This window comes from Varanus komodoensis, unplaced genomic scaffold (genome assembly GCF_004798865.1).
Source record: "Varanus komodoensis strain SLA01 unplaced genomic scaffold, ASM479886v1 scaffold1, whole genome shotgun sequence".
In the NCBI taxonomy this organism is placed as follows: Eukaryota; Metazoa; Chordata; class Lepidosauria; order Squamata; family Varanidae; genus Varanus; species Varanus komodoensis.
In genome coordinates, this window is record NW_025335268.1 from 28,524,424 (window position 1) to 28,550,043 (window position 25,620).

Below are 25,620 nucleotides of genomic sequence, written 5' to 3' on the forward strand. Positions count from 1 at the left end.
GTAGGGGCAGATGGTGGTTAAACCAGGGAATGAGGGTTAGGATTTGCAGAAGGGAAGAAAGCACAACAAAAATATAGAGGCATAGTATAGGTTAAATCAACTCATGAATGTCTAGGAGAATAGCAGCATTCCATTGTTTGTCACTTTCTAGATCAAACATTTTGAAACAATTGTACCCACATGGTGACAGGTAGAATGAATTGTGCATTCCATACCATCAGCAGCTGAAATGAAGCCCCTAGTTGCCTCTTGAAACTGAGGGCACAAACCTGTTCTTCCACCACCACATGGAGAGACTAAGCCTCAGCTGTTTATATACTGAACGTTTTAGAAGGTACTTAACACAATAATCACTGAAATGGCAAAACACATTGCTTTAATACTGGATTGTTAAGAAAAATCTTATAAAAACCAATTGAATACATTTAAGCTACAGGCATGCATTTAGCACATTAGAACAGCAGCAAAAGCAAACCAGAAGGATCACAGGTCTTACTATTCAGATTCAATTACCAAGTTTCATAAACAGCATTAATTATATTTAGAATACAGATTGCTTCTCAAAGTGATTACTATTTACAGCCATCTGTTTTTATTTAGCAAACTTCTGTCCTGCTGAACACTGGAAACAGGGAATGTGAAAAGAAAGTTAGACAGAATTAACATCTCTGGTTATAAAATCCATGGTTGAAACAATACTGTAACTGAAATGGTTTTAAGTGTTGAATAACAGTACAACTTGCCAACATAGGATTTCAATATAAAAAGATTACCCAGTAAAACAGTTTAAAAGCTAAAAAATATAAATAACTCAGTTTCTCCAAGGAGAGCTTGATGAAACAACTCACAGTAGTTCAGTATAGACATAACACAATGAGAGCTTCCCTTCCTATGACGATAAGGGAAATAGGCACTAACTGGAAAGTATTCCAAGTCCTGATGATGCAGTTTTCAAGTCTCTCTCCTTTTACTGCTATGCCATAATCAATACCTTTTAAAATGTGCCCCAACTTCCTGAATAAGCATAGGGAACTGTTACGTTGTTTTTTTAAATCCTTTCAAAATAGGATATATATTTTCAAATGCTTCATAAATTTCAGCTCTGACTTTTGCACCTAGAAGGAAATTTTTAAAAATTAACCATAGTGCTGCATTATAGAGAAGTATTAACCTCACTGATTTGTTATTTTTCTTACTATGTAGCAACATTTCATTTTTCTGGAAAGTGTTCACTCATCAAACCCCTTACAGGCTAGTACTGTAAATTCATAGTTCAGAAACACTAGAGAAAGTTCACTAATTATGACAATAAGTTAATACAACAGGCAAACAGTTAAATGCCAAGTACTATAGCCCACACATCAACCCAAACTAAAAATGCCAAGCTAACACATGAATTATCTAGATTTTTGTTAAAAGGATTTCTCCTTCAGAATTGCAATTTAAGTTTGTTAAGTACAGGAATTTCACACAACTTACCTGTTAAAACTACTTTCCCAGAAACAAATATGAGCAAGACAATTCTTGGCTTGATCATTCTGTATATTAAGCCAGGAAACAACTCTGGCTCATAACTGGAAGAAAGATTAACAGTAAGGTAAATTAAGTGAAACTGAAGCTAATGCAGGTTGATTAAGGGGCTTATTTAAGTGGATCAAGTGGAAACAAGCTTTCTTTTGACACACATTGCTGGTGTGTTATTAATGTTTCTTATTAATACCAAATCCTATTTTTGAGATACCAAAACAGATATTTCAATACAAACTTACATATACAAATGACACAATGTGGCTCAAGCTGCTAAGCTATCTCAAATTTGAACACATGTTTAAAAAAAAATATTTTCACCACCACTACTGGGTAGGGTAAATTACAGAGTTAACTTCTCCTCAGCTAGCAAGATTGGTTTGTCACTTCACTAAAAGATTTAAGCATGACCAGTCTTCCCACCCTCCCTTTGAAATGCAATTTTATATATAAATAATGCAATTTCTTCCACTGCTTGAGTGTTGTAAGTTGCCCAAAACTGTGTGCATTAGTAAAAATATACCTTGCACTGATTCATGTAATGCTCTACCTGCTTCTGTTTCTATTTCTCCTGCATAAGGTACTGTGTAGTTTTATTTTGCTTTTTCCATGATGCAGGGAGACCATGCTGTAAACTGGTAAAACCTCCAAATCGGTTTTTTTTTTACTTTGCCTTACTCTTTCTGGATGGTACACAAAGCATATAGATACAGAATTCCTTGCACTGCCTGATTAAAACAGTCCGTGTCTACATATCTGCACAGATGGGACAGTTCAGAATACAATGGAAAACATTAATTTATCATTAAGCAGCTCAGAAAGCATTCCTCTGGCTCTTAGACATTCTTTGGGGGGCTACAGGATATTGGGGAGGCAGCCCCACAACCAGCACTGAAAGAACTAGATAAGCTGCTTCTCCGAGGTCAGAAAAGTGACCAGGAGACAAGCTCTCCTAAGCCTCTTCCAGCTTGCTTCTCTCCCCATCCAAAGTACAGAAAGTCCCATCATTCCTCCTCCACTGGAATATTAGAAGCCCCCATCCCCAATTCACAGGGCTTCTGATCACTGAAAAAGTAATCAACAAGACCATACCCTCTGGCATGCTAAGTAGATAAACCAAATGACAGTTCCATTATTCACTTTGTTGGAATATTCACCATGTAACAATAGCAACGCTTTACATACCTGCTAAACTGCTGGTGAGTAAGAACCAACCCTTCAAGCCTGATAGGGAATTTTACATCACAGCTGCCCACCATATTCTGAATCTTAAAATCCAAGAATTTGGCTGGAAAGCCCAACTTCTGCACAACTCTAGCATACTTTCTGGCAGCCAGCCTGGACTGTTCCTCACTGAAAAGGTAAAAGAGGCAATTTTAATTTCACCAAGGAAATGCTTAGCAAATGGTGTACAATCAACATGCTTACCTGAAAAGCCCTGTCAAATGAAAATGCCAACTGCACTGAATATGAGGCAGAAGAAAGGAAAGCAAAACTTTGTCCTTACATACCTTTTAGCTCCTGTACACACCATTTTCCCAGAGCTGAATATGAGCGCTGTGGTACGTGGTTCTCTTATTCTCATAATCACAGCAGCAAACCGCTAAAACACACAGAACAAAGGCTATTACAAGAATCCTGAAACATATTAGCAAGCATCCTTTGAAGTTGCATTTATGACTTCCATGCTACAATTCACTCTTCAGTCACTTTACTATTAATGTCTATAGTTAATTATGATATTTTAGGAATTCAGTTATACAGTGTCCTTCCCCTTGCTATAGCAACCTCCTATTATACAACTCCTTTTATCCTTAAGCCAGCAGGGCCAAGGAGGGCACCTGGTTGGGAAAGGCTGGTATAAAATGTTTGCAACAGCCATCATTTCCACTTTAATTCAGAAATATTTTGCAGCCCATTTTCACTCTATCCCAGAAAAAACCATTCAATAACCTTATGGAAAATACTGCAAGGACCATACTTTCACACAAACTGATACATGTTTTATAACAGCAGGTTCTTCTTAAAAACATCTAATTTCCTGTTAGGTAACAGAACTATGACCAGTCTGTGCATAACAGAACAGAAATAGCAAGAATACCTCATCCCAGTGTGCAGGGCGAAGGGTTTTAGAAGCCAAAAACTCTCCTATACTGTTGAAAAACAGGATCATTCACCGTAAATGCTTTAAAACAAATCGGTAAACACTACAAAATGTGCTTCTGCATGGGCTAATGTGTAATGCTTCTTCCCTGTACCCTCATCTTTTTTAAAGTCATAACATAATATATTCTGCCTGCCTGCAACAAGTGCTGCCAGAGGGACAAATAGAAAGGAGTTAAAGGAAATATTCTACATACTGCACACAAGATTATTTTTGTCAAGAAGCGGTAAGAACATGCCTTTCAAAAATACTTTGCACTCACTAAAAGCTCAGCAAGTGACTTCAGTACCCTTTCTACAGGCTTTTCGCTACTAATTAATTTTTCCTATCTTTACTTTTAAAAGGTGGCAACTGTCATTCAACAGTGAACATTTGACCTAGTGGATTTGTCTACCTCCAACTAACAAACCATATTTGCACAGCAAATCTTGACCAGGCTGGATGTCTGTAACACTGCCCTTAAGGCTGCTGCTACAACTTCACAGATATTTTCTTGGAACAGTTCTTTACCAAGCATACAAATACATTTACTTTTCAATGGCAGTTAAGGATACACTGAAAGAGACTTGTTTATTTCCCCATTTTTCTACCAAAAAAAAGGGGGGGGGCATTCAGTGTTGGAGTCAAATGAACCAAAGTACAAAGTAATTAGCACTGACCAGTGGAAGAATCTGTTACCTCTCCATTATCCCTTACCTTGGGATTGTATTCAGCATTTCGAGCACGAAGGGCAATAGTTTTTAAGTCAAGTTTGCAACCAAGATTTACTGTAGACACAATATTCCTGAAGGCAATAAAGATAGGTTAGATAAGATAGGATTCCTCCTTATCTTGTAGTTATTCCCTCTTCAAATGCAGGTGCATTGAAGCAAGCAAGCGGAAGTGTTCAGACTATTTTGACCCATGAACTACTATTATAGGCATCCTACTGATTTTTTTATAGTGATTCTGAACATGTTACGTGAACTAAGCTAAAGGAAACAGAAACCAGAGGGATTCTTGTTCTTTGTTCTATTCATTTTAAAGAATTCTTACACAGTATTGACAATTAAGACAGTACAAGGATTCAGCCTACAATGTAGCCTCTAACACAGAAAGATTAGTTTACTTCTTCTAGTTTAATTATTCTAAGAGTTCCAAGTTGGTGCAATCCTTTATTGGATTCACAATCATAAAACAACAGGAATCTATTCAGCCCCATATGCAAGTACATTAAAAGTTTGTGGCAGCCTATATAGTCTACCTCTTACCTTGGGCTCCCACATTATCTAAGAATGGTCAAGAGCACCTGTGCACTAGTTCAAAACCCAGGCATGCAGAGCATTCTTTGAAGGCCACCTTGAAACTCAGGAGCTCCTTAACCACAAACATCTATTTAAGCCCCAAAGCCTTTTACAAATATGCAAGATACAATCTATTAAGTGGTTTCTGTCTACTAGTGTTTTAGACATTCCTCTTTAGCAGCTTAACTGATTAATTGACTGATCCAACCCAACCCAACCAAGAGACAAATTTGCTGGCCAAGATCAGTAAATAGCTTCCACACTATCTAAATGGCTGATACGAGCACAGGGCTCACATGGAGTAATTACAATGGTATTGAGAGATGGCAAGGGAGAGAATACACACTTACTGTAGCTGTGGTACAATTCCAGAACTTTCAGAAGCAGGTGTTGCTGGAGTTATAGGGGTCATGGGCGTCATAGGAGAAGGGTAGAGAGGTGTGGTTCCTGGTAAAGGAGCTGTGGTAACTGTCTGTGAGTGAAACAACTGTGGTGTTTGGCCAGTTGCCACTTGTGTTGGTTGTGTTGTGGACTGTTGTGCTGCCACCTGCTGCTGTTGCTGCCTTTGCTGCTCTTCCAGAATAGATAAACTGTTGGTGCTTTGAACAGGTTGGGGTGTGAGTCCTGTGCCGTAAGGCATCATGGGACTAAATATAGGGATGCCTGGAGTCATGGCACTCTGCAAAAGGGAAATACAATGAAAGACAACTCTAGATTGCTAACATGTTTTTAATGGTCATGAATAGAACAGCTGATACAGACATTTGCCAAGGAACCTCCAAATAAGCATGCATAGGATGTCGCTCTACTAGAATGAGTATCATCACCATAAGTATTTAGAAAGCCATTTAACACTTTACCTTATTTTGCTCTCTATTTCTATAGTAGGAATGATTTATTTACATTTGCAATCCTAGAATCAAGTTCCCAGTATTAAAGATACAGATCAAAATTAGTCATCCGTAATGCAATGGAATGTTTTTGAGTGTTTCCAAAACCATGGCTAGCCAAGATACCTTCCTCTCAAAATTCAAAGTGCAGATGCTCATCATGCTTGCATCCATAAATGCTGATTTTTAGAGCTGGTAAAAGAACGACTTGCTCTTTGAGAAACCCTTTTCTTCCATTTATTTCACTATCAACTTAGCTGTTTAGATTTACACCACAGTGATATCCCATGAAGGTACCCTGCGTCTCCTTGCATCATACTCTGAACCACTAGGTTCAGAATGTTGGGAAGTGGTTTAGGGAGTGTGGGAGAGAAATCAGGGGAGGAGACAGTGAGTTCAGTGATTTACTCATACCCAAGACCCAGCTAGAAAGAAGGGAAGAAATAGGATCCAGTGATTTTAGCCCCAGTTCTAGCCAAGGATTGAATTCCATATAATTAAATCCCAACATAACTCCTTCATTAGAGGAAGAAGACAAGAAAAACATTTTTACCAATAATTTAAGAAAGCTGTAGAATGCAAACATCACCCTATACATTTCAGTGATTTGTAAGCAGGCGGGAAAAGTTACATCCATCACTTAAGCAGCACTTTACATTTATCAGGATGGAAAGTAAGTTGGGGTACAAAGTAATTTGAAGCAAGAGTGGTAGGAAAGTTTATGCAGAAAAATCATAAATGAGAGGACAAAAGAAGTCAAGAGCCTATAACCCACGTAGTATTTCAGGCCTTTAACTAGGTAAATAATAGGCTTTAAAAGGCATCTCCCCTTCACCACAAACTCCCAAATTCACACGTCTTTACCTGAGGTGATGCTAAGCCCTGGGCATAGGGCGGTAAACTGTTGTTCTGATCCATGGCAGCAGTCACGTCTCTGTCAAATGAGAAGTATTTCTGGATTCCAGTCCACAAGAGCAGTCTCACACCATCTGCCTTAAAGGAGCCTCTTTCCCCAAAGTATTCCAACAACTGGCTATATAGTTACTCCAATCCTTGACATACTTGGAAGAACATCATCTACCAGGTGAGTAAAATTAGGATGCCAACCCTGAAAGCAAGAAACAGTTTCATGATATGCATGTTCTGCAGTAAAACTAGTAACATAAAACACTGCTGCATTGCACAGTCGCCCTTAAACTATTTTGGTATATGCCCCCTTCAGCATTGTATACATAAAACTTAAGGTTATTCACCCAAATAGCTCATCTAGGCCAGCTTACAAAATGCTATTGAGAACTAGTCCTACCAATCTGCACTGATAAATTTGCCTCCAGAACTCCAGCATATCATACTTAACAAAGCACTGCTCTTTGAAGTATGCACAAACTTCAACATTTAATGAGCACGTATTATCTACAGCACAGATAATACACATGATGAGAGTTATCCGGCCTTTCTTTCCAGGGGTCTATGGGAGGGAGAGTCATGCATTAGTGCAGCTTTCCAAACCAAACTACTGAGTTTGGAAGGAAGAGAAGTGCACCCATGTTATGAATTTTGGACTTTGCTGAGTATGAACAATCTATAGTTCTAGTATTTAAAAATAAAAAATACAACAACTCGAGAACTGGTTTGGCTTCTGTATACCTACTTATTGCTGACAGTGTGAAACAAAAGGCACACCAGAATTTATTTTGATTAAAGTTTAACACGTGTTTTTCTATTAACAGTTACTAAGGGAGAAACCTCTGGATCCATGTTCTTTTTCACTGTAAAAAATAGCACCTTCAAGAAAGTGCATAATATCAACTAATTTAAAAAGAAAAAAAATCTAAAGCGCAACATTGCTAAATATTAAGCTGTTAACAGTTTAACAAGAAATATATTTCATAAAAGGCTTGTTCTTTTCAATGTCTTCACAGGAGTAAGAAACCATCATGGGCCCAAGAACAGCATGTGGGGTTGGGTGGAAGGCCAGGGACTGCAGATGGGTGCACATGCACACATGTACACACTGTTCTGCCCCACTTGGATATTTGGGCATTTGTTTTACTTCCCCTAGGTTCTGTATTGATAACCACAATATATTAGCTTGCAAATGATCAGATCTTGTTATTATGCATCTCTTGTTTTTCTGCCTTGCCCACGCATCTCCTTCATTTTGCATTCATCCACATCATCCTTCTACAGTTAAGTATCAAACCTCCCTTGCCTGAAGCATTGCTGTGTCCCAGGCATTGCTGCACCTTACCCAGAGAGCTTCAGCTATTGGGCAGTACAGAAATGAAATAAATTAGCTCTTTACTGTTTATGTTGCATGGGTCTTAGGTTCTAAGACCTGAGTAATATAGAAGTGAACTGGAAGCTGGTTTAACTGTCTAGAGTCTAGACAGACATGCAGCCCCATGTTTGTGAACATGCACACACAACATTTTGCTGGGAAACAAGACATGCAAGGAGAGCAATCTCCACACACCTTGTTTCCCAGTAGCATTGGGCTCTTAGCAAACTCAGTCCTGTAAGTTCTAAAGGCAAAGAAGTCAACTCATTCCATAATTAGGGCATACTCCTGCAGTTTCTCTGTAAATATTACCCTAGGGCTAGTAATGTCTAGTCTCATAAATTAGAACTCACAGACTTAGCTCCTCCAAAACTCTCTTAACATCAAAACATACTAAGAACATTTAATCTTGTACCCTTCAGGCTAGAAGATTCCTTCTGTATTGTAACTCCTCATTCAAAATCCACTAATTAAACAAGTGTATAAATTCTATCAGAGATCTATAAATTAAGGGTTTGATATTTTAAACTCACACAGTATCTCATTCATTGACAAGCAATAACTGCAAGTACACTTTTGACCTTGAATACTACAATCCCACACATCTTCACTGGTCAGACAACGCCAGCAGTACAACCTGCAGTGGATATTATCTAGACCAGCTTGCCAGTTAGTTTTGTCTGTCAGCTACCCAGAATTCAATGTGAACATGCGTTTTTCTTCAATACAATCACTAGCTTTTTACTTATTTACATGTCCAAATAGTTACTGCTTGTTAAGCATTTTCATTTGACATCTTATAACAAGACATGAAATCTTGTTTTCAAGGGAGGTAACAGATTTTGCAATCCTTCAGCCCCTAGACAATGTCTGCGGACCCACAGGAGGTTTTAGATTCCCAGCTCTTTCCCACTCCTCCTCACAGCCAGTGTGGAAAGAGCTGGGACAGCTGCCTCTCAGAAGTCAAGAATGTAACCTTGGAGAGAGATAAAGGGTAGCAATTTGGCAGGCAAGAAGAGGAGGAAGCTGGAGAAGTCAGTATATGATCTATCCTGAGGCTTCTTCATTCACTTTTTCTCCCCCATCAAAAATACTTTTGCTAGACTACCAAAACAGCTCATCTAGTAAAAATGCTGAATATGAAGATGAGGTGGAAAAGAGTGCCTCCACTGCTTTTCTCACTGCACAGGACGCTCATGGGTCTCAGAGTTCAGAGGCTTCTAAGCATCAATGGTACAACCCATAGAACCTCACCCTTAGTTTTTCAAAGCTCTCCTAGCAGTTTCAGTAAAGCTAAGGCAGCCTCTGACCCTACAAACTCTGAGGATTACAGGCATCCTATGCAGGTGAGGAGAGCCATGGTGAAGATTGCTGCCATGCTCCTCTCTCCCTGCAAAGAAGCCAGACAGACATCTTCAGCCCTCTGGATTGCATCGGTTTGGAGGGGAGGGGAGGGGAGGGGAGGGGAGGGTAAAGAGGCTGAGACAAGTCTCCTTCCATTCCCCTCATCAGAAAATCCTCCAAGCCCCTTCCCCAGAGCCACTTTTCTGACCTCTTGGTTCTTTCTATGCCAGATACAAACAAGGGGGAGGTGTACCATGAACAAAACCCAAATTCAGAGGTCTGAGCTGTTTTCCAACCTCAGAGCTGTGAGTGCAAATGGCCCTGCTGACCCCTATTATTACTTAAGCCCCACAGGATCACCACACCTTTCTTTTAAAAACTGCAACACATAAAGATAGCAGACTTTGTTGCATTTCTGGCTCAATAACATGGCAATTTAAAGGATATTCATCTCTAAAAAAATCCAGGTGGCAGCACATAAGGTACATATTTCATATCCCATCCCTTCTTGTCAAGATACTCAAAAAAAAAGCACCATCTGTTAACCATCTTATCTAGGATACATAGAAAGCCAAAGCAAGGCATGCAAAAAGTATCTAATAACTCGCCTGGCAGTAAGTCCCAGGGAACTGGATGGAACTTATTTTTGTATAGACATGTACAGGACCATGCTGTTTACCTCACCCTGCCATGGGTGCTGCTCATAAGAAAGACTCTGTATGGGGATATTTTAAGGATACTGTCTCTAAAGTCAGAAGGGGAAAGCGTGCAGAATATCTGCAGTGAGACAAATTATGTAAATTTTGCATGATACTATAATATAAAAAAATAATCTAGCTACAAATTAACATGATTTAATGGTCACTTTTCCATCATCATTCAAGAAATGCAAAGTTTCAATGGAAAACTTTATATCAACCTTTGTTTCTGATTTACACTGCCTTGCTTTAACTTAATCCACCCCACAATGATCCAGCATGGCTAATGCTCATGCTGGAAAGGGATGGTGTGAAATGTAGTCCAGTGCAGAGTAGCAGGTTGGGGAAAACTTATGTAATATTGTTGCAGAAGAAGACATTAAGAACTAGCAAATTAAATAAACTGGGTTAAATCCAGCTCTGCACAAGCATACTTCTGCTTATCTAATAGGACTTTCACTTGTACCCTACTCTGCTACAGCTCTTCACCTGCCCCCCAAGCCTGGGTTTGGGTGCATGGAGACTCTAGGATGAAAATGAAATTCATTCTGCCAGTGTGCAGTCAGCACTTTATGCAATCTTTTGATTTAAACTACAGTCAAGGCTCAACTTTTGTGGGTTTAACTTGCACAGATTAGATTATTTGTGAGTTTGCCTTCAATAATTAAATTGGATTTTTTTTTAGTTTTGCAGTTTACTGTGGAAAATTTCAGATGACATACACAGACTAGAAAATGGGAAAAAATGGAAAAAGTCACAGTATTTGTCTTGGTACTAGCCAATCTCACTCATGAGTTCTGGATCTCTGTGTGCAGTATAAGTGTTTCTCATAACTTCTTGCATCTTTAATATGGAATAAAATGTTAATTGTAATAATGAGTCTAACCCTAACTTAATTTTTTGCAGAAGGAGAAACGAAATAGAACAAACAGAGTAAAATATTAAATTCTTAGGCCAGCTATTGTCAAATTAGAAGAGAACAATTTGGCCCGAATTACACTCAAGAGTTTTCACAGGAGTTAAATGTGAGACTGCTGATCTACTTAAAAAAATATGAAACTTGCTACTAAAATCAACCCCCTCACTGAAGAAGTAGAAAGCAGTCAAAACAATGTTGATAAAGGATCTGGAGAAGAGCGAAGAAGTTGCTACAAATCTAGTATCTATTCTTGGCAAATTGGTGGAAAGCATTATTTTGGATAGTAACAGTTAGAGATTTTTAGGAACATAATTGAAAATGAGACACCCCAAATTGTTACGAAAATCAACAGAATTACTAACTATAATCACTATGGCCAAAACTGTATGGGTTACACCCTCAACGACCCTAAGCCTCCTCCACACTCGGAGACTGATAAACATGGTTGGCAGGGCAGGGAGAGTGTCCTCCCATCCTGCATCTTTGTAAGATGGGCTTTTTGGGGCCCATCTTGCTGGGGCACAGCAGGGGGAGGGACAGAGGCTGGGGAGGCTTCAGGATAGTTTGTATTCTGGTCTCTCCAGTCTCTGCCCCCTCACTAAAATGGGCTGAATTCCTAAATTCAGACAGCAGCTGGTGCAGTTCCTTCTATGCTGGCTGTGAGGGGAAGAAGGCTGGAGTTTGAATTCTTGTCTCCAAGGCTGGAGCACTGTCTTTGATTAGGGAATCTGGAAAATCCTATATCCTAGGGCAGGGGTCGGCAACCCGTGTCTCCAGAGCCGCATGTGGCTCTTGAATCCCTCTGCTGCGGCTTGGTCGCCCGAGTTACAAAATACCAATAGGTGATGATGAAGCATTCACTCAGGAACGCTGCTAGCAGGTCAAGTAAATTGGACATTGAAGGGAAAGAGTGGAACAAGCTTCCTGCAGGCTCTCATGTTACACTAAAAGCTGCTGAAAAATTCTCTTTGTCCAAATGTAATCTCCTTCCTCTGAATGATAAAAGCTGCCCTTGGGACCTGTCACAAATCACATCACTTCACTATCTGCTAATCGGTCACTAAACACACCTACATCTGCACGTTTAATGACATCTAGGTAGATTCATTTGCTTTTACTGCTGATGAACTTATGGAATTTGCTGTTTAATGCATGCAGCCCTTTAGCACTGACTTTGACTCTGCAGGAAGCTGTTCTCCTATTCAAAATATATGAAAGGAGCCCTACTAGTTTATAATGCAAAATTAAAAATAACAGTTTTTAGTGACTGAACAAGAGCTGCAGCTAAATCATAATGAATATATACATAGCATTAAGGTAAAAAAAAGATATACGCAGTGTTATCTTCATTTTAGAAGTCAAAAGGGTTTTGCGGCTCCTGGTGTTTTGTTTGGGGAACAGGTCCAAATGGCTCTTTGAGTGTTAAAGGTTGCTGACCCCTGTCCTAGGGGAAACAGAAATGCTCCCTCTCTTCTAAAACTATTTTGCAAGACAATTTGGAAGCATTTGTATTGAGAGTAGTATCCCTTAGTAATTATTTGCTTATGTCTAGAAATGCTTTTGCTGCAAAGAGTGCAAAGTCCAATGTTATCTAGATGTAATGAATTGATCAGAATAATGTAACAAATAGTGCAGTAAAACAGAGAGAAGCAGAGAAATTTTAAGTGGTTTTGGTCAGACATCAGATTTGGCAAATCCAATGGGACTTATTCTGATGTGAGTTTGCATAAACCACTTACTGGGGAGTAAGTCCCATTGACCACATGACTTAAATACATAAATGCATAGGAATGCACTTTAAAAGGTGGAAGGCAAAGTACAACAATGTATGTTAGATATTGGAGACCTATCAGGGTGGATAAAAATCAATGATTTTTTTAAAAATTAAGATCAGATTTTTTTCATTCAAATTGGATTTTTAAAGTAAAATGCTTTTCAGGAAAAATCTATCTAACTATAGCTTTCTGTCCTGGACTGTATCTTATAGTCCAAGGGTTATTCGTCATGAAATAAGGATTAGCTTTTAATTATGTAGCATCAGGCTATATATTCATGCAATATTTTATTTTTTGGTAAATGAATTCCATTAATAAATTCACAATGTCATGCTCTTCAGAGCTTTCTATAAGATTACTGGGCAATTTTTATACCTATAAGGTATTATCACAGATGTTCTGCAGAAATCACATGCTGCTTCTTCATAGCAAAAAGGTTATAAAATAAACATATAGAGTTGGGGGAAAGACCTTAATTCCATTGTTCCTTTGCAAATCTATGTCCACAGAATTAACCCTTTATCTCTTAAGTACTAAGTTTCAAAAATGCAATGAATAGAAGTCGCTGGGAGTAGACTAGATCCCCACAAGAAGCTAACTGTGAGGAGAGAAGGGCAAGCAGTAAAAATGAAAATGAAACCTTTTGAGCGGAATACTCCACTAGTCTTTGGATCTCCTTGTATATAGTCTGAGGTTTATCATGTTATTTTTTCTCTGGAGGAGAAAACATATAATGGCAGCAGGCCATAAAAGAGACCCAGTATTTTAATGATGTTCTTCTGTCAACAGTCACAATACACAATTCCCATCATCTCACACTGACTGATTACCAACACAATCCTATATATGTTTAGACTAAAAGGTCCTACAACTCCCAATATTCTTCAGGCAGCATGTAAAATGGTAGGACTTTTTTTTCCAGCTGAAGCTTGCATAGAATTGTACCTTAAACTCTTGTTTCCTCTAGAAATACACACTAAAAGGCACCATCCAAACAGTATTATTTTTATGCCACAGACAAGAACTACACCAAGTGAACATTGTGGTATTACTAATTCAGTACCAAATATTTCAATATCATGCAAAAAAGAACAGAATTCCTGCCACTCTTCTACAGATATTGTGAAATTGTTAAGACAGTAAATGAAAAAGCATTAAAATCTATTTCCAAATTCAAGACGTTAGAATTAAATGCACAAAGTATGTGCATGCTTAGATGTCACATCTCTTTGCAAAATGTCTCCATTATGTACTGATAGTCTTCACCTAACCCAGCAAGCACAAGGAGCACACACTTGGATGCCATGACTCAGTTTCAAGACCAGCTGGCAATGTGGGGCTAGATGGACCAAGGGTTTGACTCAACTTCTTATATTCCCAACTTACATTGATCTTATAGATTTTAAGTTGAATTCATCTATATCTTTTGTGGATTGCGGCAGATCCTCAAATGCTCCTGGGTTCCAGATCTTAAATCTTCTCACGGGCAACTTCCTATTGCTGGGCTGATCCACAGAACGTCAGCTTGAACCAAAATAATGCAGACCCACCTAAGTCAGCAAAATGGTCCACGCCACGCTCCGTCGCTCCTTCTTGGAAAACTGTCTTGAATTTTCACGGGACCTGGGTAGCACCCAAATCGCAGAGAAGCCACTTCAAACTTACGGTGGTCAAGATTCTAGCCTAAGGAAGGACTACGCTCCCCGAATAGGCTTGAGGCGCTAAGTGGCGCAAGCACGCTTCCCTGAGCCCAAGTCTCGTTCAGGACAGCGGGGCTTACTGCCAAGTAAAGCTGCACAGGATCGGGTTCCGAGCGTCCCACATCCAGTGGCGGCGCAGAAACACCGGCGGGTATTTCTCACTGAGGAGGAACCACGTTAGCAAAAGAGAAAAACCCGAGAGGGGGCCGACGACGGAAGGATCTCCATCCTGCCCGCACAGCCAAAGGCAAAGAACCTCCCGCGCTTCCACTTGAGCGCCGGTGGGCGCGGCGAAAAGGGTGCTGGGCCCACCCAGCAGCCAGTGGAGCTACCAATTCCTTACGGGCACAGGTGGGGGAGCGAAAGGGCCCCGCCGCCGTTTCTGGCCGCCTTCGCGTCCTCACCCGCGCTGCAAAACCTGCGCGAAGAGCCCCTCGCTCCTCACAACCTTCCACATGAGAGGAGCGCGCAGCCGGCAAGCGGCGACATTGCCAGGCCCGGCCACTTACCGCTGCACAAGTTCTCCCGACCTAAGCCGAGCCACCGCGCTCGTCTCAGTCACGGGCGCATCCCTAGTGCGTCATCCGGGCGGGCCGCGGCGATTACGGTTGCCTCGGCCGCCAGGTTTCTTGAGGGCGGTAGAACGGAAAGAGAGGAGAGGAGGGGCCACGCAAGCGCGGCCAGCATGACCAGAAGAACGGTTTTCTCCAACCTGGTGCCCTCCCCATGAGTTAGTTTACAATTTTTCTGGGGGATAATAGCAGCGGTAGTCCAACACCATCGGAAAGCTACCGGTTGGAGAAGCCTGCCATGGTGGTGGAATTGTCAGAGTGCTGGAGAGCTACGGATACTAGTTCTCTTCGGCTATGAAACTTCATTAGATAATTTCGGGCGGGTCGCTGTCTACTTCATAGGATTGGTGTGAATACAATGGAGAGGAAAAGAACCATGCAAGCCGCCCTGGGTTCTTGTAGAATGGGAAAAGGGCAGGATATAAATACAATCATGAATAAAATTGAGATTAAAGGAGAGAACAAGCTAGGCTAGAGCGATACTAGCAGGCTGGCAGCTACTGCCGTTGCTCTGCAGAGATGCCGATGGAGCGCGACCGTGTGCGCCTCCGGTGGCTGGCAAATGGAGCCCAGCAGGATATCGCAGAGATAGCAGTCGAAGATAGGACAAATCATGCGCTCTTGATCCGCGCAGGACAGCTTTCAATCTTAGGTCAGCAGCGTGGGGCTTATGCTAGTTTAAGAGTTTCTTCGCTCCCGCCTCCTGGCCGATTCCGGACTTGACTTGTTGCATCGAAGCTCAAGAAAGCGTCACAATCCCTACACACCCACTCCAAGAAGCATGCTTCGCTTTAAAGTATTCACATAGAGGGAACCAAGGCCTGATGGGAATTGCAACAATGGAAAGACCTGACATTGCCCTGCCCTGATTTCAAGTTCCAGACTGCGCTTGAAGGATCTTAGTATCCCTCCCACCTGCTGAGGGCGCTGTGACTCTACTTTAAGAACAGCGGCGGGCATTGAGGTGGCCTGCCTAGAGAGGACATGAGAGCACAGCTCCGTTTCCGGCGGCGCCATTTTGCCGTGAGACAGCAGCAGGAGGAGATCTCTGTAGTTACGATGCTATCGGCTGCCGGCTATGTCGAGCCCGCTCTTGGGCTGGGTTGTGAAGTTAAACGGGGCTCTGCCGTTCAGCACCGCTTCTCTCCTTACACCTTCAATGGCGGGTAAGGGCCGTCTGCGTGCGAGCTGCTTTCTTTCCTGTTCTTTGCAGCTTGAACATTTCTGTTGCTCCTGCTGCCTTCTGCTATCATGGGAGTTTCTGTTTCTCTCTCACTGTGGCGCACACGCAGTAGAAATGAGCATTCTGCTTTTCCTTCGAGGCTTTTATTTAAGATGCTTAAGTTCCTCGAGAACCTACTTGTAATTTTAAAAAGTGAATTAAAGTGGCTGCAGTAGCTCCAAGAACTTACAAAATAATAATAAGAATGATAATAATAGCAGCAGCAATGGGACAGAGCATCAGAACATATCAGTTTAAAATGGGTTATTAAATTGGGTTAATTGCAATATAGAGCTGAACATACTGGCATCCATTTACACCATTTTGGACTACCTGAAGTTCCCAGACTGCTTGAATTTTCCAAAACCAGGTAGCTATACAGTTAATGAGGACTGTTAGATAAAATCACAGAATGCTAGTATTTTGTCAACTGCACTGACTGCCAGATTGTTTCCTGACCCAATACAGCTTGAGGTCAGGTTACCAGAAGATAACCTACTGTATCCATCTACCTGGTCCTTAAGATCATCATCCGTTTTCTCCTGCTGTCCTCACCCAGTGAGGAAAAACAGATGATTACAGGAGAGAGGGCTTTGTCAGTGGCAACCCTCCACAGAACAGTTTCCTGGATTCTACATTATGATTGTTTTTACTTGAGCTGAAGATCTCTTTACTTTCCTTGGCATTTGAGATTGTTATAATGCCTTAAGATCTTGTGCTACTGGTGATTATATCTTACTTTATTTTACTTGCTTTATTGTCATGCTTCCATCGTTACCCCATATGTGTGTGTGTGTGTGTGTGTATGGTTCAGCTCATTTTAAATGCCCTTTGGCTATTAGGCAGCTTTAAAATGTAATAAGGAGCGAAAATATCATAAAATACCTTGCGTTAAACTAAAACATTGTGACCTAAAACATCCAGAGGGCTGCACTGGCTGGGGCTTATGAAGTTGTAATCGAGGAGATCTCAAATGGCTATGCCTACTCTAGCTTTATTAGAGCAATCCACATAATAAAGATAAAACCTGTAATGCATGCTTGCTGGATTTCTAGTCTGGGTTCTAGAGCCAAATTAAATTAATTAATGCTGAACATATTTAGAAATGTTGTCTTTGTTGCTTCTGTTTTTAAGGACTATATTGGCAATTGCTGGTGACGATTTCTGTATTGTTGCCTCAGACACCCGGCTGAGTGAAGACTATGCAGTTCATAGCCGGGACAGTCCAAAATGCTACAAGCTGTAAGTCTGGGAAAAAAGTACAATTGTGCAATCACATTGGTTCTGGTAGTTTATAAGCTTGATTTCTTATCAGCTTAAATGCATCTCTAAATGTATCTCTTTTTTATGAACTGTTAACCAGAATAATGTTAGCTGAACTACAATGCAATAGTAAAGAACTTTGCCTATCCTTGATATCTATATAGACATAATACGAGCTCTGTCTACTTCAGATATGGCAATATTCTTTGCTCATGGGTCTTGGTGTGACTGCTTCTGGTTGAAAACCAGCTTAATTAGCGAGGGTTGGGAGAGTCGTTGTGGCACGATGATTAGATTGTTGGATTGGGGACCCAGGAGATCCAGGTTCTAGTCCCCACTTAACTATGATACCCACTGGGTGTGGTTGGGCCAGCCACTCACTCTCAGACTAATCTACCTCATGACGTTGTTGATGTGAGGATATAATGGAGTGGAAGAGAACCTACTTGGGTTCCTATAGACCACTTGGACAAAAGTTTCTATATAAGAAAGTGCAACATTGTGTTATGTCAAGGTTATGTAATCACCTCAATGTTACATTTGTACAGAACTGACACAACAGTTATTGGCTGCAGTGGATTTCATGGAGACTGTCTTACACTTACTAAAATCCTTGAAGCAAGGTTAAAGGTAGATGATTATTATGTTTGTTTCTAAAAGAAGGTGGACAAATATTAGCAAGATCAGTAAAGAACGCAGTAGCTTAAATCTGTTGGTTGAATCTAGTGCTATCATTCTGCTGTAACAAAGCTTATATCAATTGTGGAAATTTTATTTATTAAAAACTTTTATATGCCATCACCATATGCCTCAGCCATTACCATCCTTGTGCGAAAAGTCATACCCGATATTACGATTCCATTTGTGTTCCCCAAGCACTTTTACATGACATTATGTCCTTACAGTGTGTTGTTTTGTACTGGTTACATTAGTTCTTCCAGTGTTGGCTTGGTTACTAACAGAACCCATAACAACTAGCAGAAGCATACCGCATCTTTTACTTTTTCTGTTAGTGTTACATTGGATGCAGCCAAAGAGCTGGGTTGGCATGCTGACAAAAAGCATAGATTCTCCACACAGTTGCTTTACCATAATACTGGTAGCTTCTAAAGGAAATTAGCTGTGGTGGATTGGGTTGTTTGTTCTGTCCACATACTTCTGGAGTTGTATGGCAACTGGAAATTTATTTTAAAATTGCCTGATAGCAGCTATTTTAAAAGCTTCTGTTAGTTTGTGTATGGGAGCTGAATTTGTAAGCAAAATATGCAGTCTAGTGCCAGCATAACATTGAGCTTGAGGAGCAATGTTTGAATTACTCTTCTAATCTCTTTCCCTCATAAAAATACCATCAGCTAACTACCAAAGCAATACTGTGGTTCCTGGTCTGTTTATAGAAAGCCATAGTACTGTCTGGATTTCTAGTTCCAAGGTTGCACAAGAGTGCCAGCCATGGATCAGAAGGATTTTCACTCAGGTTCATCTTCTCCTCATAGCCAGCATGGAAGGAATGGCAGCAGCTACTTCTCCAAGGTTGGAAAAGTGACCTTGGCAAAGGGGTTGGAGGGAGGGAAGGAAAGAAACACCACCCAGATGCAGTGTACCCTGCTTTTGCCTGAGCTTCCTCCCCTCTGAAGTGCTGCAGACAGCCATAATTGAAAGTGAAAGGAATGCCAAGGTGATTTTTCCTGCTCTGCATAGGATGCCCAGAATCTTCCTAAGTTTGTAGGGATATGAGGAGCCCATTGCATTGCACCCTAAATTAAATTTTCTTGGACTGATGGTATGGCCGGCTCTCTTGTTCCAGCTCTCTTATTCTTGACTGATACAGCACTTGCTGTACAGCTTATTTCAGTGATGCATTTGGCATGACTTTTTTCCTTGCTTCTATAACAACTCTTGTTTGGTTCCAGATGTACAAGCATTCCAATAACAAGACAATGAGTTCAGGTGCCATTGCAGCCATGCTTTCTACAATCTTATATTCACGTCGCTTCTTCCCTTACTATGTTTACAACATAATTGGTGGACTGGACGAAGAAGGTAAAGACCAATGTATACTCATGCCTGAGGAAAACAACTCCTTTGTTGGGGGTGGATGGTAGCTTTTGGCTGGGAAAGAAAACACTTCATCCAAAGGAGGTCCCATAGCTTAGTGGTGGAGGACATGCTTTACATGCAGACAGTTCCCACTATCTGTAGGTAGGGCTAGGAAAGAATCTTGCCTGTAACCTGAGATAGCTGCTGTCAGTCAGTGTAGGCAGCTACACAGAGTAATGGTCTCATTATAAGGCAGCATCCTATGTTCCTGAACATGGCAACCTTATATTAAATGGCTGCTATATGGCATTGACTATCTCCCAGTACTTGTATGGGAAATATATTATTAAACTACTGGTAAGTTGTCCATTTAAAACAGTCTAGCTGACTGTTTAGAAGATACAGGAATCTTCATAATTACATGAAGTAGTTGGATGTTTTTAATTCATTCTTTTGGAATGTGTTGATTCTCATCCACTTTTAATGTACTAGGGTGATTCTAGTTACCCCTTTTTATTTGTCTATTTCACCATTTTCCTTAACCCCAGCTAAGACCTAGTCTTCTTGTGCTTCAAGGAAGAATAAGCGCATGTAAAGTGACCGCACTGTTAGAACTTGTCTGAGCTTAGCTTTCCTGTTGCAGTAGAGGACCCAAATGTCTGCTTTTTTCACTCCTCAAGGGAAGGGTGCTGTCTACAGCTTTGATCCAGTAGGCTCCTACCAGAGAGACACTTTCAAAGCTGGTGGATCAGCCAGTGCCATGCTCCAGCCTCTGCTGGACAACCAGGTGAGAGTTCTGCTATGACTGTGTGGTTAGTGGCACATCAGTGTATAATCATTTGTTCCTGAAATGCCTGAAGAAAATTTTGTTTTATTTATTTACAAAACTTAGAACCTTAAATCTAAAAAAGATTGCCAAGTAGTGAACAAGCATCAAAATACAGAAGAATAAAAATATTTTAAACCAACTTATATCAATACCACAGTAATTATTGTACCATATAATACAATCATTCAGGAAGAGCTGGTTATTTATCAAATAGATGTAGACATAAATGTACCTCAGGTCCATGTGACACCAGCACACGTGTCTCATCCAGTGGCATCAGTGACCAGCAGGCTGATAAGGCTGAAGGTATTCCCGTATTTTGTATGCTATGCTTGGCCTCTGTGTTTGGCATTCAGCTGCTTTTTCTTAATACAAATATTAAGAGTGGAAAACAAACATTTAGCAACTCACTTTCTGAATTGAGTATACCCAGAAGAATGGACTTGTAAGTGGTCACTTGATTGGTTGCCTGTGGCGATGAAGAATTAATTGGCTGGAGAAGCTCAGATATGGTAGCTTTATATTAGTTGGTTCCTTTTGCTTCTTAGCCCGCTGATGACTAATCGAGGAATTGCGTGAACTGCTAGGCTGGCAAACACTTTTGTGGACTTGCTTGCTAAGGTGTGTGACTTCCCAAAGGGGTTCTGATTCTACTGCAGAGAGTTCTGCAGTAGAACAAGCATGTTCACCCACTGGAAGGCATCCAAGTCAGAGTGCCTTGCTACTTTTAAGTAGAAGCCACAGTTCATTGGCTGTTCTTGTGTTCTCCTCTCCCGTCCCTGCCTAGTCAGAGTCAAGGCTCTTGGCTCCCCACAGCTTCCTCCAGTAGCCCAGATCTTAACAACCAGATCACCACTAAAGCAAAGAACAAGGCAAAGCTAGAGAGATTCTGCATAGAATGAGCAGTTATTGCAAAGGGAGAGAGGGAGGCAAAAAGCAGCATGTGAGGGGATTGGGGGCTGCTAATGGCTTTTGCTATGAAGAAGACTATTCTGAGTTCCATTCCTGCTTATGCTCCCTGTTAGAATTTTGTTAATTCAAAGTTAGGTACAACTTGTCGGCCTTTGAAAGTGTTTCCAAGTGGCATTCAACTTATGGCTACATTTATCACTTGTTTTACTTGAACATGTAAAGTGCTACAATCTCATCATCACTTGTCATTAATCGTTGCAATTCATTTCCTGCGATCAAAATTTAGTATGTTATTCAGCAGTGGAAGCCAAATTGGGTATATTAATGGTACCTGTGCTTTTCTTCTCACGTCCAGCATCCAGATTAATGTAGTGATAGCACACCAATGAGAGTCAAGGTCTCTTTTTTGTATGTTTTGGATTTGAGGGGCACAACCCAGCCAGATACCTGCTTAATTTATACAAGCATGAAAACATAGTTCCAGTAGTTTTTATTCTAACAAATGAAGTGACAAGCTGAAAGTTGATTAATATGTCTTTCTTTCTGAAGGTTGGTCTCAAGAACCTGCAAAATGTGGGACAAGTATCTTTGACCTTGGAAAAGTCTTTGCAGCTAGTAAAGGATGTCTTTATTTCTGCTGCAGAAAGGGATGTATACACTGGGGATGCACTAAAAATCTGTGTTATCACAAAAGATGGAATTAAAGAAGAATCTGTTCCCTTGCGGAGAGACTAAATCGGTACACTGTTCAGTTAAAGATCTTCAGTGTTTCACTGTAATTTTTATGTTTACTACATGATAACATTTGATATATTAAAATAAGTACCAGAGTTGCTTGGTTCATCATTAATATTGTACTGCTTGTGACATCAGTGAGATTTGAGTTGTATGGAAAAAGTTCAGTGGCAAGATGTCATGTATTAAATGGCACAATATCTAATGGAATATCTTAAAAATCATAATACTGGCTCAGCCTACACTACAAATTAAGCCACTGCTGTCTTAATACTTTGGGCAATATCCAGTGTGACACTGTGCTAGTATAAACTGTCTCCATCACAAAACATACAGCGCTTGCTGGTGCAGGGGGTTTTCCAGTGGACCAGTAATGCCTCCCCTTTGTATTTACAAAGTGACAAACAATATCACTAATTGCTTAAGAACCTGGCATCTATGGAGTGAATAGTCATGAACATTTACTGCACAGGGACGTAAGATTGGGAAGCTGATTAGTGGTACTTCACAGTCTCCTCTGTTTTCCGGAATGGTAGTTGAGAGGCCAACCTGAGCATGACATTAAAGGTGCAGTCCTTTTCATGCTTACACAGAAATATGTCTTTGCATATTTAATAGATTTTCACACACATGCAAAAAGTATGAAATGGAGAATATGCAATTCTTGGCATGTGGGGGCCCCCTCTCAAATGCAAGTTGTTATTAGGTGCCGTTGTCTCTGACTTATGGTGACTTACTGAATGAAAGCTCTTCAAAAATGTCCTGACCATGATGGCCCTGCTCAGCTTTTCTAATCTCAAGCCTGTGGATTCCTTTATGGAATCAGTCCAGCTCATATTGCTCTTCCTTTTCTTCTGCTGCCTTTGACTTTCCCTAGTATGATTGTCTTCTCCAGTGAGTCTTGCGTGCTCATGGTGTATCAAAAGTATGACTGCCTCAGATTTGCCATTTTTGCTTTGAGGGAAAGCACTGGCTTGATTCGATCTGGGACCCACTTGTTTGTCTTTCTGTTGGGCCAGGGTATTTGATGATATTATTTATTCAACTTATATTCTGCTATAACTAGTCCAAAGACTGTAAGCAGATGTCAACAATATTACATAAAATAACATCAAATTTTAAAACACATAACAGCAACATACAATAAAACAGAATACACAGCCAATGGGTCAGGTATCAATAAGTTAAAATATATTAAGGCTAAAATAACATCCTAATATAAATCCAATTGTTAAAATGCCTGGAGGATGACTGTTTGGAAGGACTTTACAAGAGATTTTAAAGATGGCAGCAGGCAAACTACTTTAAGAAGGCCATTCCATAAATGGAGCGCAGCCACCGAGAAGGCCCCTCTTCTATTCACCATCCACTTCCTTAAAGGATGGTTCCCTCAGAAGGGCCTCCTCACCAGATCTTAGGGACCAGGTAGGTATCTATGGGAGCAGGTGGTCCTTCAGGTAGCCTGGTCCCAAGCTATTTAGGGCTTTATATGTTAGCACAAGCACCTTAAATTGGGCTTGGAGCTCAACTGGTAACCAGTATAAGCCATATAATATTGGGGTGCTATGGGCACATGAACTTGCTTGTACCAGCAGTCGCCTTCCCTATTCTTTACCTCATATAGCACCATGTTTTCATTCTTCCTTATCCTAATTCAGCTTTCCTCATACAAATGCAAGTAGCACCTGCAAAGGGAGGGATTTTCCCCAGGATTGCATTAGGAAATGAAAAATTGAAATTCCTACAACTAATGCATTTTTTAAATGGCCAGGTTAAATGCAAAGGCATTTTCGATAGCTAGTTTGACCCTTGGGCAGTATCCGATACGACCACTGTGCCTCCTTAGTTCAATTGTATCTGAGGGACTCACTGCTAGACCAAGAATCAGCATTTCCTACTACAACCCAAGAAATGTGCAGAAATCAGCATTTCTTTTCCTGGTTCTGGAACTGCTGGATTCCTTTTGGATAGTACTCAGCCCTGCTTGTGCACACAAAAGGGCAGTTTCTAATATATCTTTAAGATCTCTATGTATTTAGTATCCATATAATGTCCTTAAAGAGGCTGGCTCCCTATATGTTTTCATGATGGTCTGGAACTTGAAGTTGGGAAGGTAAACTGAAATTTGGAGCAACCATTTTGGGTGTTGGTCAAACCTTAGTTCCTAATTGCACAGAACAAATATTTAAGTGGTAAGATAGTAGCTTTCAGAAGCAATGTTCTTGCTTTATAACAAAAAATGTATTGACAAGATCCATTTTTGGTAAACTCTGGTCAAACATGCATATAAAGATTTTGGTGGAATTCATTTTCCATTGAATGCTACAAGTGAACAAAATAGGCGTGCCTGCTTTTATAGCCCAAAGGGGGATAGAATAATTTATTTTGTAGCAGGTGAAAAGGGGGGCAATGGCTGCCCCTGCTTCAAAGGGGTGATTCTGTCATAGTAAGGGAAACCAGAAACAAAGCCCAATGTAAGATACTTAAATTGAAGCTTAGTAGTACTAGGAGTTTTTTTAAGGCTGTATATAAATTCCTAGCTGCTATTTCACTTTTGTCTGGAATGGCTAAAGTGTGCCTATTTCTCAGGACAAGTGTCAGGACCAAATTAGTGCGAACGTTACTGTGCAGTAGCCTGTCTGATGTCCATTTTGTAAGAGACTGCAGATTCTTGTGGACACAATTTGTGATTGAGAAGACAGTAGGCTGTCCATAGCTTCTTGAATATTGATAAATTACAAATACCTTTCGCAGTCCCATTTTTATAGAATTTATCTGTACTGAAGGACTCTTGTTAATGACAAGACCTTTAACAACAGCGGAGTCTACAAAAGCTCTGGTCTTGTTGGCCACCAGGTGGCATTATTGGTCCTTTGCAATGATAAAGTCCTTTTCCAGTCAAGGATCTGTGGTTAAGAGAAACAGATCTATCCTATTGGACAGCTGTTTGGAAAGGGAATAAAACCCCCAGGTAGAAGAAATACTAGTTCAGAAAAGATTTCAACTCCTAACATTCCACTGAGAAAGACTTCATTTACATTTATTTATTTTATTTAATATTTAAAGAAATTTACATTTATTTTATTTGTCTATACCATCATTATATTCAAGACAGTTTACAGAAAGGTTAAAATGTCAAAACAATTAAAAAACCAAAGTCCCAGTACTTGATATTAAAATATAACAATTAAAATGTATTACCTAACAACTGGGTAAATAAAAAGTTTTGGACCTGGTGCTGGAATGAATAAAGTGTTGGCACCAGGCAAACTTAGCTGAGGAACAAGTTCCATAATCAGGGCTCTATAGCAGAAAAGGTCCTTCTCATGATAGCCCTCCTTGTCTCTTTCAAGGAGAGCTCTTGGAGAAGAACCTCCACAGATAACCTTAAGGTCCAGGCAAGCCTGTAAGGAAGAAGACGTTCCTTTAGATATCCAGCTCCTAAATCATGTAGGGCTTTATATGTCAT

At 40.4% G+C, this 25,620-nt stretch overlaps 2 protein-coding genes across 5 annotated transcripts; one reads left to right on the plus strand and one right to left on the minus strand.

Annotated features, from left to right (window-relative positions):
- Positions 1–359: 359 nt before the first annotated feature.
- On the minus strand, positions 360–15,164 carry LOC123018613 (TATA-box binding protein). 4 transcript variants are annotated; one of them, XM_044420894.1, is made up of 9 exons: positions 15,091–15,149; positions 14,268–14,504; positions 6,729–6,972; positions 5,325–5,653; positions 4,388–4,475; positions 3,039–3,130; positions 2,713–2,880; positions 1,480–1,574; positions 360–1,115 (listed from the first exon to the last, which is right to left on the minus strand). In XM_044420894.1, exons 3-9 carry the CDS (start codon positions 6,780–6,782, stop codon positions 1,036–1,038), a joined length of 906 nt encoding a protein of 301 aa, XP_044276829.1. In that variant the 5' UTR covers positions 6,783–6,972; positions 14,268–14,504; positions 15,091–15,149; the 3' UTR covers positions 360–1,035. The 4 variants fall into 4 exon arrangements, with proteins under 4 accessions (XP_044276829.1, XP_044276835.1, XP_044276844.1 ...); XM_044420900.1 differs by lacking the exon at positions 14,268–14,504 and having other exon boundaries at positions 15,091–15,164; XM_044420909.1 differs by lacking the exon at positions 15,091–15,149 and having other exon boundaries at positions 14,432–15,078.
- A 993-nt stretch (positions 15,165–16,157) lies between these two features.
- Positions 16,158–22,246, plus strand: PSMB1 (proteasome 20S subunit beta 1). The gene is made up of 6 exons (XM_044420922.1): positions 16,158–16,319; positions 17,510–17,617; positions 18,187–18,268; positions 19,549–19,678; positions 20,356–20,462; positions 21,966–22,246. The coding sequence occupies exons 1-6, from the start codon at positions 16,213–16,215 to the stop codon at positions 22,149–22,151; spliced, it is 720 nt and encodes a 239-aa protein (XP_044276857.1). The 5' UTR covers positions 16,158–16,212; the 3' UTR covers positions 22,152–22,246.
- Positions 22,247–25,620: the final 3,374 nt, after the last annotated feature.

What these genes read in the sequence shown, in the direction of transcription:
- LOC123018613 (XM_044420900.1), bottom strand. Translation starts at nt 6,782, where the DNA reads ATGGATCAGAACAACAGTTTACCGCCCTATGCCCAGGGCTTAGCATCA. An exon ending in ATGCTGAATACAATCCCAAG is followed by an intron (nt 3,131 to 4,387) that starts GTAAGGGATAAT and finishes TGTGTGTTTTAG; the next exon opens with CGGTTTGCTGCTGTGATTAT. An exon ending in GTGTGTACAGGAGCTAAAAG is followed by an intron (nt 2,881 to 3,038) that starts GTATGTAAGGAC and finishes TTACCTTTTCAG; the next exon opens with TGAGGAACAGTCCAGGCTGG.
- PSMB1 (XM_044420922.1), top strand. Translation starts at nt 16,213, where the DNA reads ATGCTATCGGCTGCCGGCTATGTCGAGCCCGCTCTTGGGCTGGGTTGT. An exon ending in AGTCCAAAATGCTACAAGCT is followed by an intron (nt 17,618 to 18,186) that starts GTAAGTCTGGGA and finishes ACATTTGTACAG; the next exon opens with AACTGACACAACAGTTATTG. An exon ending in AGCCTCTGCTGGACAACCAG is followed by an intron (nt 20,463 to 21,965) that starts GTGAGAGTTCTG and finishes TTCTTTCTGAAG; the next exon opens with GTTGGTCTCAAGAACCTGCA.